The sequence below is a fragment of the Bicyclus anynana genome, chromosome 9, assembly GCF_947172395.1.
Source record: "Bicyclus anynana chromosome 9, ilBicAnyn1.1, whole genome shotgun sequence".
Taxonomy (NCBI): Eukaryota; Metazoa; Arthropoda; class Insecta; order Lepidoptera; family Nymphalidae; genus Bicyclus; species Bicyclus anynana.
Genome location: NC_069091.1, coordinates 1,376,692 through 1,401,041, shown reverse-complemented (window position 1 = coordinate 1,401,041; position 24,350 = coordinate 1,376,692). Strand labels below are relative to the sequence as shown.

General features: G+C 35.7%; 2 protein-coding genes across 4 annotated transcripts in view; both read left to right on the top strand.

Moving 5' to 3' along the window:
• Positions 1-598, top strand: part of LOC128198379 (muscle-specific protein 300 kDa-like) — a 44,704-nt gene extending 44,106 nt beyond the window's left edge. The window contains exon 5 of the mRNA XM_052883584.1: positions 431-598. Coding sequence (XP_052739544.1) covers positions 431-598 — 168 coding nt within the window. The remainder of the gene's footprint in view (positions 1-430) is intronic.
• A 554-nt stretch (positions 599-1,152) lies between these two features.
• The window catches only part of LOC112043184 (muscle-specific protein 300 kDa), a 140,247-nt gene continuing 117,049 nt past the window's right edge, over positions 1,153-24,350 (top strand). For 2 of the 3 annotated variants that reach the window (XM_052883333.1, XM_052883331.1), the window contains exons 1-3: positions 19,797-23,524; positions 23,772-23,949; positions 24,066-24,251. In XM_052883333.1, coding sequence (XP_052739293.1) covers positions 19,896-23,524; positions 23,772-23,949; positions 24,066-24,251 — 3,993 coding nt within the window. In that variant the 5' untranslated portion in view covers positions 19,797-19,895. Of the gene's footprint in view, positions 1,407-1,528; positions 2,710-2,948; positions 3,156-3,960; positions 4,195-5,032; positions 5,210-5,732; positions 5,977-9,334; positions 9,515-9,947; positions 10,323-11,250; positions 19,291-19,796; positions 23,525-23,771; positions 23,950-24,065; positions 24,252-24,350 lie in introns of those variants that run through there. The other variant, XM_052883332.1, reaches the window with a different exon arrangement.

Sequence of the window (24,350 nt, the reverse complement as noted above, 5' to 3'; positions counted from 1 at the left end):
AGACAACCAATATACAGGGTGGTCGGGAGTATTTCTCATAACTCTAGGGAATACTCCCGAGATTCAAGACCCCTCAATAATTTTCTTTACCGAAAAGAAATTAAAACTGTTCAAATGTTTTAAAATTAATATTTTCGGAGTAAATAATATTTCTTTTGTGAATAGGTCTTAAAATATGATGACGTAGCCAAACTTTAGCCAAATTTTAAAATGCAAGTATAGATAAAGGCGTGTGTTACATGGATAGTCGGAATTATTTGAATTACTTTGTATGAAAACATAAAAAGGTTTTATTTTTTAGTTAAAAAAATATTAGTTATGCAGTTCGGCTCCTGTATCGGCGACGTGATCATCTTGAAGTTAAGGAGAATACTCCCCGGCACCCTGTATATCGTGTGTAATAAGTGAATATTTATAATGCTTCCACCAGATCGAAGAGAACAGTCGAGCGTTAGAATACCTGAGCGGCTCGCGGTGCGCGTCAGTCATGTCGCAGGAGTCTGGCGCTGCCACACCTACCCACAGGGCAGAGGACAGGTGGAAGCAAGGAGCCAAGAAGACGTTACTACAATGGGTTGCTAACGCCTTGCCTAAGTAAGTTCCTCAATACAACTATAGCGTAACAAGTCGAAGCAGTCATTATTATTAGCATATTCGCATGGCTCACAAGATCCGACCGTGATCACATAAAAGACAGGCTTTGGAATGTAGATACATCACCACAACCAGGGTTAGAATCATAATGTTTGACTGTACAACAATTGCTATTAGAATGATAACGATAATGACGGGACTGACAGCTTAACCTGTTCCTGAGGCATGGGGTTGTTACACCTTTATATCTCTAGACTGTTAAATATAACCTATTGGAAGAAAATGCAATCCTATATTTCATAATTCAACCCAGCATTCGAACTGAGGACCTCATGACCAGATTAATCACTAAACCAAAAATGTGAAGCTTAATAACTTCTAAAAATAGGTTAGGAATTCTTACCACTTTTAAGTGCAGTGTATAGCTGATTTGAGAACAAAAATTCTGATATTTTCAAATTGTTGCATGCACCGTCAGCTAATGATTCTATTTTCGTAATTTGAGCTCTTATTAACATATTTTTGGTCAATCAAGGGACTCAAACATTCAAGTCACAGACTTCGGCCCATCGTGGCGCGACGGCATAGCCTTCCTCGCCATCATTGACGCAATAAAAGCAAATCTCATCAACTTAGCTGAAATGAAGAGGAAGACAAACAGACAGCGTCTAGAACATGCCTTCGACGTGGCCGAGAGCGAGCTCGGAATCGCCAGGCTTTTGGATGCCGAGGATGTTGATGTGGACAAGCCAGATGAAAGGTCCATCATGACCTACGTAGCACAGTTCCTTCATAAATACCCAGAGCCCAAGGTGAGTGGGTTAACTTGACGATGCTTGTAATGCAAACTTTTGAAAAGTGTACACTTTCATAGTTAATTTGTCATCGCTAAATATTATAATGTCATCGAATAAATTAAAATCTAATTTTCCAGACAACAGGCCCAGACGCCGTCGCAGCAGTGCAAGAGGAATACGAATCACTTCGCATGTGGTTAACAGAACGTGTCACTATCATCCAACGGCAGTATGACACCAGGACTCTCTCGAGAAACTACGAAGATTATGTGCGCGCCGAAAACGACCGCCTCTCCAGAGAACCCATCTACCAGAAACTTGAAAAACTCATGTACACACAAAGCTTAGTCGCCATCGCACCAAAATCCTGGCGAGAACTTGTCTCTCTATGGATCGACCTGGAGAGATTGCACAGACGATGGCTTTGGCTACTAGACACAGATCTACCCGGAGAGTTTTGTATGGTGGGTGAGTGGCTGGCGAGAGCCGAGTATTTACTCTACTTTGACGAAATACCCACAGCATTAGATGACAGAACCGCCGCTATTATCAGTGAAAAGCTGGAAGAGCACAGTCAGTTTTTCGCTGATCTACCAGAAGTGATCGCGAGATTCGAATCGGCCCTGAGATCTCCCGACGCTGCTAGAATACCCCCAGAAAGATTACAAGATATGAAAGACCGTTTGGACACAGTCCAGCGCAGGGCACCACAGAGAAAAGCCAGGTTAAAATACCTCGAACACAAGTGTTGTATCGTGGCTTTCACCGAGTTGACCAAAGCCAAGTTGGCCATTTGGACGGGAAAGTACGGCCGCGTCGATCACGTTCGTGCCTTATTAGAAGATTATGATAATTTTGTTACGAAAAATAAAATTTTCCAGGAATTTGATAAAGCGTATGTTGATATTAAACAAGTAGCAGAGGAATATAAGAGAGTATGTAAAGTAGATAGGACTGAAGCTAGAGAAATTGATGCCTTCTTGAGAGACGTTGCAGAGAACTGGAGGAGAGTGGCATCTGACGTCAGATGTGCTCGAAGTGTATTAGAGGAAGTTATTGCTCATTGGGAAAGATGGACGTCGTTGGCAGATCAGTTCACGAGTTGGTTGGACAAAGCCCAGCATATGTTAAGGGTTTCGGAAGACGAGAGATTAGAGTTTTTCCAGGATTTAACTGTTTGGAAAGAGAAACATCAACTGTTAGGTGATGCAGCCGGATTTCTGGCAGCGACCTGCTCAGAAGAAATTACTTCTGAGATAAAAAGAAAGTATGTGGAAATTACTGAGCGCTGGAAACGTGTTTGGGAAGAAGCAGAATGGTAAGTTTTTGTATCATTAAACTAAAATACTAAAAGATCTTATTCAAAATAAATTAACAAGACTTAATTATAGCATATAGGATAGGATTTATAATAAAGATTTGATAAAACTACGCTAATTGGTCCATACCATAATGAGTTCCATAATCTTTTTATTAATTTTGCATATAAGTAAGATAAATAAATCTTAAGCTTGATTTATATTTTTATGCTCGATAAAACACACTTTCGTTTTTCAGTTACGTACGCGGAGGCGACGCACTCCGCCACCGCAGGGAGTTGGCTCAGGGGATCCAGAACCTTGACTCCTGGTTGATTGGCGCTGAGAACTTGTTGTCACGCCAACCACGAGCCAACACAACAGACATACAGACATACATCGACCAATTGCTGCAGCTCAATCTTGAGATTGAACAGCATGAGGAACTATTCAAATCTATAAGCAGGTATTGTTGTGTCAGACAAAATTTACTTAGAATAGGTAATGCTTAATCGCAGAAAAATGTTTGGACGGCCTCCGTGGCGCAGTGGTATGCGCGGTGGATTTAATGACGGAGGTCCTGGGTTCGATCCCCGGCTGGGCCGATTGAGGTTTTCTTAATTGGTCCAGGTCTAGCTGGTGGGAGGCTTCGACCGTGGCTAGTTACCACCCTACCGACAAAGACGTACCGCCAAGCGATTTAGCGTTCCGGTACGATGTCGTGTAGAAACCGAAAGGAGTGTGGATTTTCATCCTCATCCTAACAAGTTAGCCCGCTTCCATCTTACTCATCATCATCACTTACCATCAGGTGAGATTGTAGTCAAGGGCTAACTTGTAAAGAATAATAAAAAAAAAGATAAATATTTGTATTCAATAAATATCATGACGTCATAACGATGACACATTTTATTGAAATCTGGGTAGCAATGGAGAGATTAATATTTATATCTTAATACATATAAATATAAATTATAATGTCACAACGCAAATAAGATGACAAAGTTTAATTTAAACAGTAAAAATGTTCTTAATTTCTTGAATTACATCAAAAAAGATAAAGCTTTCAGTGAGTAATTTACCAATTTTTTTGAGTTTAGTCATTTAGTCAAAACTTATATTATAGTACATAGATGTTTTGCATCAAGTGATCTTAATAATGATATAATATGTAGTTCATGCAACATAGTTGCAACGCATAGCAATCAAGTTAAAATAAATAAAATTATCCTTGAAACAAAATAATAAAATAACATTTTTTATATTTCAAGAACTTTCCAAAACGCAATCGCTGAGTTACCGCGCGACGATGTGGAGAACAACATGAAGAAACTGAAAGAACAGAAGGAAGCCCTGGTGCGGGTGAGGGCGACCGTGCCGGTGAAGCTGCATCAGTACAGGCAACTGTTGGTGCAGCACGAGTCTTTGGAGAGTGGACAAAAGGAGATCGGTCAGTGGTTAGACAGGGCTGAAGAGTCTTTGAGGACAACCACTGAAACTAGACGGTGAGAATAGAAATATTTTTATTTTTTAAAAATTTTGATTTACTTCTAAATATCATCACCATCATTAACAACCCCTATTCGGCTCACTGTTGAGCACGAGTCTCCACTCAGGATGAGAGGAATTAGGCCTTAGTCCACCACGCTGGCCCAATGCGGATTGGCAGACCTCACACACTCAGATAATTAAGAAAATTCATAGGTACGCAGGTTTCCTCACGATGTTTTTCCTTCACCATTTGAGACACGTGATATTTAACTTCTTAATATAAGTACTTTGTGCTTCAACTGTGTGCAAAATACAGGGATGTTTAGAAAATCCCCCACAAGGTTTTTGTGAACACAGAATACTCCGATATCCGTTAATGGTGGGCTATGAATGTGAAGAAAATATTAGGGAAAGTATGTAAGAATAGTAAAAGATAGGTAATCCGTCAGTAAAAGAAATGTATAGAGAGACAAGCATGAGCGTTCTATCAGAAGCTGATGTTACCGATAAGTTTAATGTGGTAGTAGGCCTGCACCAGGGGTCAGCTTTGAGCCCCAATTTGTTTCTTCTGGTAATAGATGCTCTGAGGTCAAAACAGGAAGAGGACCTTGGTGCATGTTATTTGCTGCTGGCATTGTTCTTGTCAGTAAAGAAACGATTGATATACAGTATTGAAAATTAGTATGAGTTTATAAATATATTAGCCGAACAAAAACGGTACACATCTTTTGTAATTTTGTAAAAAAAAATATCTTCTCAATTGTCGACAATTGTCTTGGTGTAATCGTAACATCTGATAGATATAATATAGTTATATCTATAAAGTGCTACATACTGATATTATTCTTACAGCGAAATAATAGAAGAACGCTACGAGGTCCACCGCAGCTTCTTCTCGAGAACAACGTACTACCGCTCCATGCTGGAGAGCAAGAACAAGGTGTTCCAGAACATCGTCAACTCGGCTGACGCGGACAAGAGTGCTGACGTCACAGAACAAGTCAGACTGATGAGAGACCTAAATGAACGGTAAGGTTTAAGACATTTCTAAATAATTCTCATTTCGATACAACTAGAAACTTTTTGAAATTTGCTTTCGAGAAATGAGTCGAACATATGAGATGTCCTGGGTGTTCTAATTTTTTTCACGAGATTACGGACATGAGGAATGTTGAGACAACCATTATTGTCCCGATTGTTGTTTCAGTCTGTGATCTCTCAAGCGAAAAGCTTCGATCTTTAAGAAACTTTTGCTAAACTGTTACATAAAAAATCAGATGTATAAATTACTATTCCTAGAGTAATTAAATAAATTAGAGTCATTATCAGCCTATTTCAACGGGCAGCTACAAAGCTAGGCCCCCTTCTTAAAAAAAGATATGAAGCTTAGATCCACCATGCTGCTCCAAATGCTCAATGATTTATGCATTAACAATCACTATTAAGACGTGCTCTCCGAAGCAAATTCTCAGCCCGGAAAAAGTTGGTGTTTACACCAACTTTTTCCGGGCTGAGAATTTCAACTGAAAATAATATTATTTATTTTCATCAGATTTGCGCACGTATCATCGGAAGCAACTCGCAAAGAAGCCGAGTTACAACGCCTCGTCCGAGCTTGGGATGAATTTGAGACCAAGAAGCGAGCCGTGGAGGAATGGGCCTCGCGGGCCGAGGCCTTGCTAGCTGACAACAGGGTAGACTCCAAGCAGGCTGTCGACTTCCACAAGAGATTCTTCCAAGGAGCTGATGAGAGAGCCGTATCGGAACTCGTCCGTTCAGGAAGGGAACTTATTGAGGTTAGTACCTATAGAAGTAAAAAAAGCAAGGTAGAACTATAGAGACAAATATCTTAGCAATCCACAGATTTACCATGCAAGTGACGGTTCGCCGTGTGGTAGAGAGAAAAATTCCGAGCGGAGCCCCCGACTTGTGGCTGATGGTGTAGGGTTAAGGACGTCCTTAACAGTTAACTAACACTCCCTTTTTCTGCTCGTGTTATTAGGGAAAACAATGAAACTGCGTACGTATGCGTCATATATAGGTACAATCTTAGTACTTTAGATTGAAGCATTTTTCTTTAATTCTAGATTGTTTTAAATTTAGACAGTTAAATTGATAGAAATAACCGAATGCAGCCAATTGCTTACTTATAAACTACTCAGTGGTTTGTAGTGAACAGATGAATCTTTGCACATACTCGTAGCATACCTAGCTTAAATTTTTATGGTAATTCTTTTTAGCACATATATAACAAAATTTTTCGGTTTTTGTTTTTAGAAATCCTACTTCCTACTAATATTATAAACGCGAAAGTTTGTATGGATGTTTGGATGTTTGTTACCCTACAACGCCGCTACTACTGAAGCGATTTAGTTCAAATTTGGAAATATATTTTACTCTGGATTACTCATAGGCTACTTTTTATCCCGAAAAAATCCATGGTTCCCGAGGGATTTGTGAAAAACTAAATTCCACGCGGACGAAGTCGCGGGCGTCCGCCAGTATATTTTATATAATAATTCGGTTAAAGTCTGTTTTGCACAAATCGGGAACCACGAATTATTTCCAAAAAAAATTAAATTAGGGTATATTCTATCTCCATTTCAAAGGAGATCATTCATTTTGGGCCCTTTTTGAAAGTGCCGGCCAACGACAAAAAATAGCACGAATCGTTAGAACTAGTTATTTGGAGTAATAGTTGTAGTATGGCATGAAAGTTGTACGAGGGCTCTGAACCAAGTTATACAGGTTCGACGATTCGTTATTTCCATACATTTTGTCAATTTTCAAAAGTGCCCGCCAAGAAAAAAAACTGGTACGTATCGTTAGAACTGTCCATTTGGAGCAATAGTTACTACGGCTTAAATGTTGTAGGACTGCACTGAACCAAGTTATACAGGTTCGATGACTCGTCACTTCTATAGTGCCCGCAAACAAAATAAATCATACGTATTGTTATAACTAGCCATTTTCAGCAATAGTTACTATGGCATAAACATTATAGTATAGCTTTGTGTCGAGTTATACAGTTTCGATGATTCGTCCAATCCATTTATTTTATTGATTTTTTAAAGTACCGTTTAACAAAAATATGGTACTTAAGGTTAAAACTGCCCATTTGGAGTAATAGTTAGTATGGTACAAATGTTGCAAGATTGTTCTGAACCAAGTTATACAGGTTTGATGTCTTATCACTTCAATGTATTTGATGGAGTTTTGTAAGTTACAAAGTAAATGCTATTTATCGTTATAACTAGCCATTTTCAGTAATAGTTACTAAGGCATAAACGTTGTAGTATAGATCCGAATCAAGTTATACTGTTTAGATGATTCGTTAAATCCATATATTTCACTGATTTTTTAAAGTACCGTTCACCTAAAATATGGTACAACATTAAAACTAGTCATTAGGAGCAATAGTTAGTAACACGTTGCACACTCTTCAGAAAAATTCTAGTACTGAAACAAGTTATATAACTTTCATTCATTGATTTCCGAAAAAGTTGGAAAACATAAAAGCAATAATAAAATATAGAAATAATGATTCTAAGCATTTAAACAAATTCAACATTATGGTGCAAATGTAACTAAAAATTGTGTTATTGTGCATTGAGAGAAATAAAAACGTTTTATTAAGTTCTTCAAGTAATGGTAAATTCGGTTTACAAGCTTGAATAACATAACAAATACACGCACAACGGCGAATCACATGACCAAGTTCAGAAACGGTCCAGAAGGAAGAACATAACAAATAATGATGACACAGCTCTTACACCATGATGACATTTATTTCATATTATTAGTTAAGTATTCATCATTATTACCTATTTATTGTTCCCCATCACATTCAGATATCAACAAAAACATAAATGACGAATCATCAAACGCAAATAACTTGGATCAGAGCAATCATACAATGTTTCTGTCATACCTACCAACTAACTGTATTGCTTAAATCAATAAAATGCATAGAAATTAAGATTCATTAAACTTATATAACAGGCCTACAACGTTTGTAGTACTATACTAACTATTACTCCCCGTTCCTATTACAGCCAGTTCTAACGATACGTACCATTTTAATAGTTGGCACTTAAAAATCAAGAAAATATATGGATATTACAAATAGTCACACCTGTATAACTTAGATCAGAGCATTTATACAACGTGTCTGCCATACTAACTGACAAAGTATGTCTAAATGATCAGTTAAAATGATACCTGTAAGAATTTTATTGGCAGGCACCTTTAAAAATCAATAAAATGTATGGAGATGGCATGCCATTTAACCTGTATAACTTGGTTTAGAGCAATCCTACAACATTCGTGTTATACTTACTATTGCCACAAATGACCAGTTAAAACGATACGTATCATTAATATTGTCGGTGGGTACTTACAAAACTCAATAAAATGCATATAAGTGACGAGATATCGAACCTTTATAACTTGGTTCAGACCAAACCTACAGCATTCGTGACATACTAAATATTACTCCAAATGGGCAGTTCTGACGATAAGTGCAGTGATAAGTGCATATTTTTGTAAACCGGTACTTTAAAAATCAATAAAACATATATGGATTTGACGAATCATCGAAACTGCATAACTGGACACAGAGCTATACTAAAATGTTTATGCTATAGTAACTATTGCTGCAAATGCTAGTTACAACGATACGTATTATTTATATTGTAGGTGGGCACTTACAAAACTCAAAAAATGTATATAGAAGTGACGAGTCATTGAACCTGTATAACGTGATTCAGAGCAATCTTACAACATTTGTGCCGTACTAACTATTGTTCCAAATGGGCAGTTCTAACGATACGTATCAGTTTTTTTTTCTTAGCGGGCACTTTTGAAAATTGACTTAATGTATGGAAATAACGAATCGTCGAACCTGTATAACTTGGTTCAGAGCCACCTGACAAATTTTATGCCATATTAACTATTGCTCCAAATAGCCAATTCTAACGAGTCGTGCCATTTTTTTTTGTTGGCCGGCACTTTCAAAAAGAGCCCAAAAATGTATGGAGCGTGAATGATCTCCTTTCAGTCAAATCAGTTCAATGGTTGTGGATTGAAGGAGTAAACACACACACAAACAATCTTTCGTCTATAGTATATAACACTAGTGTGATTCTTTATCAGTTGGTCAGCGAAGAAGACAGACCGCGCGTTGTGCAAACTGTCGAGGATCTGCAGCGAAGATGGAAGGAGCTCCTCGACCGAGCGCCGCCTCACCTTATGCGGCTGGAGTTCAAACTGGACGAGGCCGTCTTCCATCACTGCATCAAGGATATTGAGAAGGAGATTGTCTATGAAGAGCAGGTACATGTTTTACAGATATACAAAAATAAGTTTTAATTTAGTAGCTGTAACTAATGGTGGTGAAAAAGTTAAATCGTTTACAGAAAAATGATTTCATGAAAAAAATCTTACTTCTCTTTGTTATTAGTAACCTCTCGCAGTTGATTAAATTTGTAGAGGACTGCTAAATAGACTTACTACCTTACAGTTCCGACAAAGTAAAATAACCACTTAATTCCATTACACTAAGCACGAAATATAACTATCTTCAACACTTTACAAATATTTTTAGAATAATTAATAAAAATTTAAAAAATAATAATATTTACAAAAACTACGTTTGTCGTTTACCCATGTTTATGGTAATAGGTACCCAATGTGCAATTGCTTTTTCTCTTCTGGATGATAATATTAAAAATAAAAAAATAATTTAATTTTATGATAATTCTGGCAGGCTTACAATCAAAGCGACGACGCTGACGGTATTCTAATACGAAACGAAGAATACTTCCGGCACCAAGGCAAGATTATGCATGTAGAGCAATGTCTGCAAAACTTAAAGAAAATCTCACAGAGCTACACCCACCAGACCGGAGACAAGACCTTAGAGGAAGCTTTGAGGAGATGCGAACAGGAATGGGAATCAACGGTACATAGAGTTGAACATTTCAGGCAGCAATTACAACGAATACCCGCCAAATGGGACGCATACAGGCAAAAATTCAGGGAGATGGAAAAATGGATGGATCACGTGGATAAGACAATGGATAGTATTGTGAGAGAAGTAGATTCAGCAGAGGCATTCGAAAAGGAAAAGACTATCTTCCAGGTGAGATATTTTTATCAAATCTTTAAATTTATATAATAAATGAAAAATCTTTAAATTTATATAGTAACTAGCAGATGCCCGCGATCTCGTTCGCGTTGAAATCGATGTAAATTTCGAACCCCTATTTCACCCTACCCTATTTATATTTTCGCGTGTTTTATATGTATTAAATAGTAAACTAATCATTTTCCAAAAATAAAACTGAAAATTTATATTAAAAAAACTCTAACCCCTTTTTAACCCTTTAGGGGTAGAATTTTGAAAAATCTTAAATTAGATTATTTTTAGTATTTTTCTGGTAGTACGCACACTTATTTTTACAAATTCATTTGAAAAATAAAGGACTTTCCGAACAAACTTTCAACCCCCATTTCACTTCAAATCAACCTGACAAACAGACAGACAAAAGATCAATAACACACAAATTGGCTTCAGTATTGATTATATAATTCCTCCAACAAAAATTATCGAAAATCTTCGATGTACCGAATTGGACCTATTACAGTTTTATAATAAGTAGAGTTTGGCTAGTGAAAGTAGAGACTGAAATTGCCTTCCAAATTTAAAAAAAACATTTAAACAGAATTGAAAATTTCATAATTTGTTTAGATAATTTTTCGTTTGAGAATACATTTCTACCTACACTATAAGTATTAAACTCAGATATTCCAATATTTGCACTATAATTTTGAGAATTTACACCGATATTTTCAAAATTTGGTGGGTGATTTTAGTCTCTACTTTCGTTAGTCAAACTATATGATTAGTTTTAATTAATATATATTATTTTTCGTGCTAACTTTGGATAGTTAAAGGAACTAATGGTAACTATAAGAATTTCATTCGTATAATATTTGATATTTCTTTTTAAAAAAATGTTATTAAAATTAATCTCTTAAATAATGTTATTGTAATGTTATTTTTTTAGAACATTTGTCGTGAGGCCGACCGAAAACGAGAAGATATGAAATGGCTTGTTCAAACCTTAGACATGCTTTCTAATCATTGTTCTGATACTGAAGCACAGGAGGAACAAGTACGATTAGAAAATCTTATCACAAGATACAAAAACCTTATTCCAACTATTGAAATAACTATGATCAAGACAGAAACCTACACAAGATGTTACACATATCGCCGAGAAGTACATGAAGTTATTTGTATACTAGAAAGTGCAAAAGAACAAGCAAAAGCTGAACCAGACCTACAGTCACTACAACATGTTGAACAACTTGTACTGGAACAGCAAGCTGCCGTACAAAAGCTAGATAGACAACGTCCATCAGTTATGTCAATGTTGCATAGAGGTAAAGAACTTATAAAAGATGCAAACGCTCCTGCGTTTGTTAGAGAAGATGTCAGAAACCTTGAAACTGGGTGGAATACTGCCTATGAAACGAACACAGAGCGTCTTCATAAACTTCGTGACACCCAAAAGGTATGGTCAAACTATGAATACCAAAAAGAGGATTTGCTTTCTGATATCAACAGCATAGAAAGCTATGTTGCTCACCCAGGATTAGAACTTGGCGTAACTAATATCAGTCGAGAACTTCAAGAAACAAAAGCTGTGAACATAGACTTAGAACGAGCAAAGGCTGAAAAACTACCACAGCTGCAAAAAACATATGCAGAATTACAAGCCTTAACTTCCAGTAAACCCAAACCTGTTATAGAAAAAGATTTAGAAACTATAGAGCGAAAGTTAATAAGAGTTCAAGATGAAGTACAAACTAAAGTGGAGCATTTAGAAAACTTTAACGAAGAATGGGTTAAAATTGAGCGGAAGCTAGAACACGTTCGAGAATGGATAAAAAAAGAAAGCCCTGCATTAATATCTCAGATCCGTTCTGAAAATATTACACCGGAGGAACGGGTTGAGAAATCTCAAGCGCTACAAAAAGTGATTGCCGAAAAGTTGGATATTGTGAGAAATGTTGCCGATCAAGGCACTAAACTAGCCATTGAACATCGCGTACAAGATGCTAATAGACTAAAAGGAGAAGTAACTTTGTTAGAAAAAATGATGGCAGATCTGCAACGGTCAATGGAACATCAAACAAAGGTTGTTGAACATGATTTAGCAAGTTGGCAAAAGTATCAAAAAGGTGTTGCTGAAATTAAACCATGGATAGAAGAAATAGAGTTAAAATTAAATAGTGTTCCCAAACCGACAACTCTTCCCGAAGCCCAACAATTGCAACAACAATCCAAAGCTTTAATTGCTGACTGTGACAAACAACTCACAAATTTACAGATTTTGTCAAGTGTCAGTCATCAGTTATCTGGAAAGACTAGTGCTCCAGATGAGGTAGATGCTATACATTCCAGGTGGGCAGTTGTACACGATTTGGCTGATCAGTGGAATACTAAATTAGAAAAACTAGTTAATAACTGGGAGAATTTCGAGAGAGAGAGTCAGAAACTTGAAACGTGGGTGGAAAGTGGAGAAAAACTTCTCAACACTCGTAGCATCAATGTGGAAACACCTCAAGTAGAAAAGCTTGACCGAGAACTTAATAAATTGAAATCTTTTGGTAACGAAATTTCACAGCAACAAGCTAAAATAATAAGCCTCTCACAGATTTGTGATAACATATGTCATAGTGTTCAACCTGAAGGGGCAAACGTATTGAAAAGTAAAGTAGCGGATATCAAGGAGCGTACAAACGCATTAGCTGAAACAGCAAGAGGTAGGGTTAATGAACTGTCTGATAAAATTATTATTAAACAGGAGTTCCTTACTAAACTGCACAATTTTGACAACTGGATAACAGATTTTCGAAGAAAGACTGAAAGTTATGACCAAATAAGTTCCGATAAAGTAGAGCCCGCTCTTCAGTCTATGCATGTACTACTTCAAGAACACGCAGCTAAGGCCCCTGAATTTACTGATATATATAACGAGGTGAAAACAATGACGTTAGCATCTCATCCTGAAGAGACAAAATCCCTTGGTGACACTTATTCAAATATTGCACAACATTATCAGATAATTGAATCAAATATTCAGCAAAATAAAGGAGTACTTCAAAAATGGTCAGATCTTTTGAATTGGTATGAAGATAACAAGCAACAACTCAATCACATTCAATACCAAATCGAGGGTCCAAAATTGACACCTGAAAGTTATGAGGTTCTTCGTCAAGAACTAGTAAACATTGTAACTAAAATACCTGAATGGAAAAGCAATACTGCTTTGCTAGATGGTCCTTCAAGAGTAAGAGTAACCGACCAAAATACAGGAAGAATTATACCCCCTAACAGTTTAGTTAAAGAAATAGAAATGAAAGCGGACGCTTTGCTAAATATTGTGACTTCTAAAAGGGATTTGGTACAAAAAGTTGGCGCTCGATGGGATAAATTTACACAGCAAAACAACATGCTGGTTCAAGTCTTACAAAATGTTCAAACTGTACTGAATGAAATGGCTCAAAAACCTTTACCATTGACGGAGAATACTATTCAAGAGATGACAGATAAATTAGACAATCTTGACATAGAGTTGAAGGAAAAACAGTCAGTTCGAAAAGATTTGAGAGAAGAAGGTTTACATTTAATGAGAGAAGACCAACCAAATATGGGTACTATTCAAAATGCTTTGTCGGCTGCAGATAATAGTTGGGACCAAGTAGTGAACTCTGTTCGTGATACGAAAAATAAATATATTCTTCTTTCATCGACTTTGCAGGAACTTAAAAACTTTACCATCGCGTTTGACAGAGAAATGAATAGAGCCGAGCAACTAAGTAATGAATGCAAAGATGCACCAAACGATTATATGCAAACTGCTCAATTTTTAGATAAAGCTAAGAAATCATATGAAATTTTAAAGCGCTCAAAAAGTTTGCTAGATCAAATGGACGTTATTAAACAATCCGTCTTAAAACAAGCTTCTACATTAGGTGGATTTGATACAAGTCCTTTAGAGAATGCATTCTTGAATTCCCAAACACAATGGGAAAAAGTAAATGATGCAATAATAAAGAGAATACAGGATTTAGAATCTCAACTTATAGTCTGGCGGCAAATTGACGACACTAAAAATCAAGTTGTTAGTTGGTTAAGTGAAACAGGTCAAAACTTAGCAAATGCATGTGATAATTTAGAAATTAGATTTGGTCAAAACCACCTTATGAAATACAAAGAAGAACTACCACTTTATATGGGCCTTAAAAACAGTATTAAAGCTAAATGTGAACAAATTACGAACTTGAATAAAAATATTCCAATAGGACAAGTATCCTCCATTATTGAATACTTAGACAACGAATTCGATGCATTGCAAACATTAGCCGATAATTTGGAAAGTGCCGTATCATCTCTAGAATCAAAGGAAAATAAGTTAAAAGACAACATTAAACGTCTTTCTGATAACATTAGTAAAATACGGGATGATATTATTAAATGCGATGATATGTCAGGTGACAATGCAAAAATATTAGATCGTTTGAAAAAATGCCAAATTTGTAAAGTAGAACTCCAGAATCTAAATGATGAGATTGATAATCTCACTCAAGATGTATCTGAAATGAACGCAAACTACCCAGGGTTCTATGAATCTTTAGTTCCAAAAGAATTGAGTACGTTACAAAAACGATTTGAAAGTGTTTTAATTCACGCAAATAAAACTGAAACCACTTTACTTACATTCCTGCAAAAACTATTCACAGATAAGTTGAGTATGTTTAACAGAAATTTAAAAATATTGGATGATAAAACCAGATGGTGTATGCCTGATGTCAATAGTGATAAATATAATTTGGAAGTCAAAAGTGCTTCTTTAGCTGATGTCGAAAATGGCATAGTTGACTGTAAGAACAAAATTGTCGAGCTAAAAGAAGCCTGTGAAATATTACGTGCAGTGGCGGAACCAGCTTCGGCTCAAGAAGCCGTCGCTCAAACTGAAAAAGCTGGAAAAAATTTGGATGTGCTCACTTCTAACTTTGAAGAGATTAAAAATCGGTTACAGGAAAATATTGAAGCATGGCAGGAATACGAGACACTGTTAGAAAATGTTTCACTTTGGCTTAAAGAAAAAGAAAACCGTGTTAGGGAAGAAGCGGGAAGTCTTTTGGATATCAATGAAATTGACAGTAAAATTCAACAACTCGAAAACCTTAACGAGGAAGTGAAAGATTATGGAAGTGAAGTAAGCAAACTTGCTGACATAGGTGAAAAGGTTTTATCTCGTAATCCAGATTCACGTGTTTCTCAGTTTATTAACCATTTAGAAGCGAGATATCAAACTGTTACAAAATTTGTTGATCACCAATTGAACAGACTTAAAGATTTGAAAAACAATAAAGGTAAATATGATAAATCAATCACAGAATTTAAGGATTGGCTTAAGAATGCGAATGCTAAAATTGCTGAGATAGCAGCAATGAGTAAACATGCAAAACCCTCAGCTGCTGATTTAGAACAAGTAAAAAAATTGAACGAAAATAAAGAGTTAGGTCAGAAATTGCTTAACAATGCCATTGAGTCTGGAGAAGCTTTGTTTAGTGGTGTTAATCCTGAAGGGCGTGAACAAATACGAAATGAATTAAGATCATTAAGAGATTCATTTGAGAATTCAGTAGACTCTTTAAATAATGTAATTAAAGATATTGAAACTACAATTAATAAGCGATCATCCTTTGATGATACTTTTAATCAAGTGCAAAAATGGATTAAAGACAAAGAACTTGAGTTAGGAGATTTTAAATTATCACCTACACTTTCTGAAAAGAAAGGAAACCTTCACGCTAGTAAAATTTTACTCCAAGAAGTTGAATTACATCAATCAATGTTATCGCAGCTAACCGAGAAATTAAAACTTATGCCAGATGAAGAAGCAGAAAAGAATCTTAACAAAATTTTCGAGAAATATAAAAACATCTCAAGTGAACTTGTCAAAAGGATCTCAGCATATGAATCTCACGTTCACGACCATGAGAAATACATTCAGGGATTTGAAGATATTCGAGATCGTCTGAATCATGTTCTTGCTGACAACAGTTTAGTCAGTTATGTCGTTATCTCTCAAAAAGAAGACGTAGATTCTAAAATTATTGCAATTGAAAAGGTTATATCCAAATCTCAAGAAATTGATAATGGACTAGAAGGCCTAAAAAAGCAACTACACCATGTTTTGGAAACTACAAGCCCTAATGGGCATCCCGTACTTATAAGTGAGTTTGAACAATTAAAAATGACTTGGGACCAGTTTACGAAGCAATGCAAAGAACATGATAAAAAACTAAAGGACACTTTAAAACAATGGAATGAAAGCCAAAAAACTTTAGATGAACTTGATGAATGGTTAAAAATAAAGGAAAACCAACTAAGAGATCAAAGTCTTAAAAATAACCTAGAGGCTAAAGTAGCCCACCTACAAAAAGTAAAGGAAATACAAAGCGAGCTAGCTTCAAAAGCTGCTGACTTTGCTTCACTAACTGATAAACAAAACGTTAGTGGTGATTCGGAACTCACTTCCAGAACCTCAAAATTAGCCACACGGTATCACACATTAAACAACCTCGTTAATGAGATAATATCTAAATATGAAGTCTTCGTATCAGAACACCAAGAATTTGAAAATGAATACGATTCAATGGAAAAATGGCTAATGGGGATGCTAGGTGATCTTCAAGACTTAAATGAAATTGTGGGTGATTATGCTGTTTTACAAGAAAAGCAAAATAAAGCAAAGGAACTATATGAAACTAGAAACAAAAAGACACCTGCGTTTGAGGAGTTCTTAAGTTTAGGTGAAAAACTTTACTCTCATACTAGCCCTGATGGCAGAGAAATAATACGTCAGAAAATAAGGAAAATTAGGACATTGTGGGACAGCTTTGGTGACAGCTTCCAAGAAACAGTTAATAAGCTAGATCAATGTCTTCTTCAATTTTCTGATTTTTCTTTGGCTCAGGAGCAACTGACAAAATGGTTAAAAGACGTCGAGAGGGCAATGCAACGACACACTGAATTAAAAGCTTCGCTTGAAGAAAAGAAAGCACAACTACAGAATCATAAAATTATGCACCAGGAAATAATGACACATCAACAGTTAGTTGAATCAGTTTGTGATAAAGCACAACAACTTGTAGATCAAACTCATGATGCCTCTTTAAATGTTTATTTGCAATCTATCAAACAGTTGTTCCAAAATATTGTTACGAAGTCTCAAAATTTACAAGATAATTTAGAAGATTGTGTGAAAAGACACGAAGACATGGTACGTTTTATTCAGCAGTTTAAAGATTGGCTTGGATCACAGTCAGAAAAGTTACTTGATATTGAAAATGCTGTGGGCGAAAAACCTGAAATCACAAGAAAACTTCAATCTGCTCTTGCTTTGAAAGATATTGAAAAAATAGGTTCCAATAAATTAGATGAAATAAGATCATTATTTTCTGCTGTTAGTAAAAGTACATCAGAAAATGGAAATACAGCCATAAAAGCAGAAATTGACAATTTACATCAACAACTGCGAAAGGCAGTTGATAGTATAGGAATAGCAGAGCAGAAGTTAAAACATACTCTCGATATTTGGAATAAATTTGACTCGTCTATAGAATCAATATCCGAATGGCTAAAAGATATGGAAACAAAATGTCGCGATCAAACGCTTTGCTCCACATTAGCAGAAAAAGAAGCACAGTTGCAGAGATATGTGAATCTTCGTAATGAAATTCATGCTAAAGAAAAGGAAATAGATGCATTTGTTGATGAATCTCATAGTCTTATATTACTGAGTGGCGTAGAGAGATTGAAACCTCTTGTTACCCAAGTAAGCAGTCGTTACCAGCAACTTCACTTAATATCTAAGGATATAGTTAATCATTGGTCAGAATTGGTTGCTGACCATAAAAAATATGTTCAGCTAAGAATTGAATTTGATGCATGGCTTAAACCCTTAGAGGAACAGTTGTCACATATGATAACAAAAGAAGATAAAATAAGCATTGAAAGTAAAGGCAATAAGTTGCAAGTATTTCTATTAGAGAGAGAAAATGGTGAACATAAAGTGGGCATACTTACCACAGCAGGTGATAAAGTTCTACCAGAAACGGCAGCTAATGGAAGAGAAAATATTCGATCAGAGATAAGAGAACTAAGAGAAAGATGGGATAGACTAAATGATAGCATTCTACAACAGCAAAAAGAATTTGAATCTCAGACATTACAGTGGTCGAGCTATCAGGATGTGTTACAACAGACCCTGTCTTGGTTAGATGAAAAAGAGAAAATTATTGAAACCGAGGAAAAGGTCGTACTGAATTCAGCCCAAGAGTTAAAATCCAGGATGCTTAAAAATAAGACGTTGTTGCAAGAAATTTGTTCTCATAAAAGAGTTATCGAAACAGTCACTGAAAAAGCTAAAAGTGTTGCGGCTAGTATAGCTTCCAGTAAAGATGATAGTGATAAAATGACATCGATAATTCAATCCATTTGGGATAGATATAATGCTTTAACAAATAAATTATCAGTGGTTATAGATAAACATGAAAGTGCATTTGAAGTTTACCAACAATTTAATGATCAACAAAAATCTCTTCAAGACTATCAAAAACATCTGTGGGATCGTTTGCATTCACTATCAGATTTCACAGGAAATAAAGCAGCTTTGCAAAGCAAATTGGCAAAAATACAAGAACTTTTAGACGCCGTCCCTACAGGCAATAACAAGCTTAAAATATTACAAGATCTTATACAAAATAACGGAGCAAAATTATCTCCTCGTGGAAAAGAAGCTATGTCACGTGAATTAGCTTTGTTAAAAGCAGACTTAGAAAAATTCACAGCTACAGTACATGATGTCAAAAGAGGTATTGAGGAAAAAATACAACAATGGATTGAATTTGACAGTGCTAATGATCGATTGCAACATTGGTTAAGTGATACAGAAATGAGTTTGAAAACCTACACTCCTAAAGCAACTTATGAAGAAAAGATTGACCAACTTAATAAATATCAGGTATGTAGATATTTTCTTTATAAATATATCAAATTTATTATGTACTGTATTAATATTTATATATGTTAAACAGGATTTGAGTAAAGCAATTGATAATCACGAAACTGATCTGAGCGCAGTTATAAATTTGGGGGAAGCCTTGGATCAAGTAAGACTAAAAAAACAAAATTTGACTCACGAGCACTGTAGGGTTTAGTCTAATATTCTTTAAAGTACGATCTAATCGCACCAAAAAAATAATACGATAAAAGAAAACCTAACAGAAGGGTATACATTTTCGGTATTGACTACAACGTTATGTTTATGTACTGGCTATGTATTACGGAATTACTAATTTTATTAATAGGACAAGTGTTTCAATGGTATAGAGTATTGATAAAATAATATTGGCAAATTAATAATATCATTGGTACTAACGGTAGATGTTGTAGTTACAGTTCACTAATTAACATTACTTTGATTTACATCACTTCAAAACGTTTAAATAGTTTTTTTTTATTTTACAGGCAATTTTAGCTAACTTAAAGAAGACTGAGAATGATGTTGATAAATTAACCGATGAGTTTAGCGATCTCATTGAGAACTGTAACGATACTAGAATAAGCATGAACTTGCAACAGTTGACATCGCGCTTCCAATCCGTACATTCCACTGCTAAAGAGTTAGTCAAAAAATGTCAGCAAGCTGTGAACGACCATAATGCTTACCAAGAAAAATATAACCAGTGCATTGATTGGATAAAAACAGCTCAGCACAAATTTGATGAATGCGAAAAAAGTGCAACCAGTACGCCTGAAGGAATTAATAGTAAACGCGAAGGTTTAAACGATTTACTTAGTCAACGACGCAATGCAACTCTCCTTGTGAATAACACCTTTGAATTGGGTGAAAAGCTCTATCCTTCAACTTCACCCGAGGGTAAGGATCTGATTGAACAACAACTTCATGATATGCAGCAGGCTGTCGAAAATTTGTATGACAATATTACGAAAGCTGAACGAGACTTGGATTCCGAGCTAAACAAATGGTCTTCCTTTGACGAAAATCTTAAAGCTGTCAGTGAATGGTTGACATTATCGGAGAAAAATCTTCCAAAAGAACTCGTATTAAAAGCAACTTTAGATGAGAAACGAAACCAACTGAGTGTATATAGAAACTACTTACAAGATGCAGTAGCCCATCAACAAGATATATCTGACTTAGAAGTTAGAGCTCAAACTTTACCCGATATTAACAAAAATATTTCAAAAGAATTGAATCAACTGAGGCAGAGACATAATAATATTCTTTCTCGAGCAAAATCTTTTGTAGAACAGTACGAAGCTATCGTAAATAATCATCAACAATATAGTAAAGCTGTCATGGATTTGCAAGAGTGGGTCGAAGCTACACATAATACCGCTCAGTTGTGGGGTGACGTTAACTTAGAAAGGGTGGCGCTAAGTAGTAATTGTGAAAAAATTAAATCACTACAAATAAGTTTACCCGAGGAAAAGAATCGCATAGATAAAATAAGATCATTAGGTGAAAAAGTATTGCCTGGAACAGTGAGTCATGGGCAAACTAATATACGAAATCAAATTGATGCTTCCCACCAAGAGTGGGAAGGATTAGTCTCATTCATAAATAAAACAATTGAATCTTTGGAAAACAAAATTCAACAATGGAGTGAATATGAAAATATGAAAGATCAATGTTTGGCTTGGATCCGAAATACAGATAACCTAATACACGCTGTGGATTTAAAAGCAACATTGCCCGAAAAACAAGAGCAGTACAATAAATTCCAAGAGTTACAAGGCGAAGTTCGAGCTAAGGAACTTGAAATCGATAACATTACAGAAAAAGCGCAACAGTTGTATACTGGTGTGCTAGGTTCCCGAGGTTCTCAAATTTCTGATCTAACCGTGAAATACCAAACCTTATCACAAAAAGTTAAAGATTTGACAAACAGATGGCAACAGTATGTTAAGACACACCAAGAGTTCGCCAGTAACGTTGCTGAATGTTCACAATGGATAGAAGAATTGAGAGATAAACTGGACTTCTGTTCAGACTTAAGTTCATGTTCGCAAGATGATTTAGAAACAAAGTTAGTTCTCATTCAAAATTTGTTACTCACTAAAGATGAAGGCTTCACTAAAGTACAATCTTTAGTAGAGCTTGCTCAAAACGTAATGGCAAATACAGCACCAGCTGGCCACGAAGCTATTAATAACTCTTTAGTGGCTTTACAAGAACAATGGGCCGCTTTATTATCGAGAATGATTGAGACTAAGAATTTATTAGATGATTCAGTAACAAAATGGGCTGGATTCTTAGAACAAATACAATTAATCCAAAAAAGTAACTCGTGGCTAGAAAGTATGTTATCTGAGCTGTTGCCGTTTGAAACTTCAATGTCGGATAAGCGTGCTCAACTTGAAAAATTAAAAGAAGTGGAAGAAAAAGCACGTTGTGATAGGTTGGAAGTTGAAACTTTGAAAGCAAAAGCTACAGAAATGCTAGCCAGTGGTCAGCAAAATCAGGCAGCCTCAGAAGCCCAAGAAACTTTAAATAAATTTGATTCACTATATGACAAAATCAAAAAGCTGTTGGCAGATCGTGAAGAACAATATAAAGACCATAGATTGTATAAGGAAGCTCACGATGAACTTATTCAGTGGCTAGGAAGAGCAAGAGAAAAGGTTCCATCTTTGAAATCAAAACCTTTGAGTGATAAATTAGCTATCGAGAATTCAGTTGCTCCACTAGAAGCATTAATAAACAAACAAGCACAAGGTGAATTATTATTAGAACATTTGCAACATACGGGGCAAGTTGTACTAGCAAGTACCTCACCAGATGGGCAAGTTATAATTAAAAATGAGATGAAAGCTCTTAAAGAAAGCTTTGACCAGTTGTTTAATGAAATAAAACAACAAAAGAGCCAGCTAGAAAATACCGTTAGTCAGTGGCGAGAATATAAAGATGAATATGAGAGGCTGTCTGACTGGTTACAACAGAAAGAAATTCTTATTAAAAATCACAAGCTTGCTTTACTTGGAACTGCTAAAGAGAAGGGAGGCCAAGTAAATGAGGTACAAGAAATTGTTGATCAGTTACAAAAAGGGAAGGTTGATATTGATAACTTTAATAAATCAGCTGCTGGTCTTCTATCTTCTCACTTGGACACTTACGTTAACAATCAATTAAGGCACTTGAATTCCAGATATCAAGTTTTAGTTAATATGGCAAATGACGTTCTTAAAAAAGTGGAAACTAATTATGAACAGCATAAAAATTATGATGATAATTATGAAAAAACTAAGAAATGGATAAACGATGCTTGGGAAACTATTCGAAGTGGAGGCGATACAGGTAGCAATAGCAGCAAGGATGCTTTACAAAAACGCTTAGATCAAATCGAAGATTTGCTAAAACGTCGTGAAGAAGGTCAAAATCTAGTGCACGCTACTGTCAACAGTGGAGAGAAAGTTTTGAGGAATACCAGATCTGATGGTAAAGATAGAATAAATACAGAATTAAAAGAACTACAAAATGAATGGGAACGCTTAGTAAAAAAAATGACTACAGCCAAAGTTCACCTGGAAACCGCTTTACTTCAATGGGCAGACTATAGTTCTAGTTACTCTCAACTACAACAATGGATCTCCGATAGAGAAGCAAAACTACAAGAAGTGTGTGAACAGAAAGTAGCCAAGTCAAAGAAAGGTCAAGATCGTCTTACTGGTCTCACTACTGGCCTAAGTCTTGGCGAAAGAAAAGCCACGCTTCGTCAAACAAACAATATTGTCCAAGATATCGTTTCGTTTGAACCCATGATACAGTCTGTAACTTCTAAGGCTTCTGAATTAATGCAACAAGCTCCGGCATCTGAAATTACAAGCAAATATGAGAGTTTATCAAAACAAGCGAAAGATTTGTATGAAAAACAAAAAGGGACTGTAGAACAGCACCAAGTATTTATTGATGCAGGTACAGATTTTGTCCAATGGATAAGAGCTGCTAAAGAAAAATTGGGAAAGTGCTCTGATGCTACCGGGGATAAAGAATCTTTGAGCAGTAAAATATCGCAGCTTAAAGTTTTAGAAAGTGAGTTGCCAGAAGGGCAAGCCAAACTACAAAAAGCGCTAGAACAGGGAGAGTTATCCTGTGCCCTTGCTGATGACGAAGATAAGGAAGACATCGAAGAAGAAGTAGCGCTCATGCAAGAAGAGTACGATACCTATGTGTAAGTATTTAAACTGTATCTTTAATCACAAGTAGTAGCACTTAAATTGTATTTCAACTGAAACTTTTTTGTTTTTCTCTCATTTGTTTATTTACTCACTCTTTAAAAATAATTCTATCAAAACAATTTTATATATTAAGTATTAATTAATAATTAAAATTTATAAATCATTAGTATAGTGTTGATTTTTTCTTATTTATTATTTAACTTATTAAATTAAATAATTCAATTATTTTTTTATATTTAGAGAACAATTGAATACCACTAAATCACTCATTGAAGGCGGTATCGTTAAATGGACAGAATACGAAGAGCAATACAAAGAAGCCCTAGATTGGTTGTCGAAGACTGAAAAACTGGTGCAATCCTTTAACAAACTGCAGAACAGCTTAGAACAGAAGAAAGTTGTTCTTGAAGAGTTTCAGGTAAGATTTACACCGTTATAGAGTAAATGTTATAATTTGTCTTATTCTGTTATAATGACACATAATTTGAAATGTAACTACCATTAACTAGTTATGAATTATTTTTAAATTAACAGGGTCACCTTCAAACTTTATTTGACTGGCAAGCGGAGTTAGACAAACTAAATATGCGTGCGCAGACTTTGCTTGAAACTTGCTCAGACACAAGAGTCTCCAACGGGATTACTCAGCTAACTACCAAATACAATGCTATTTTGTCGCTTGCTAAGGAGGTGATGAAACGACTGGAACTGCATTATCAGGTATGTAACTGACATTGAAGGTAACAATATCAATAACTACAATTTGGCTGTGGATTTTGAAGCCATTCATAAAGTTATAATTTGTAATTCTTCTGTAGA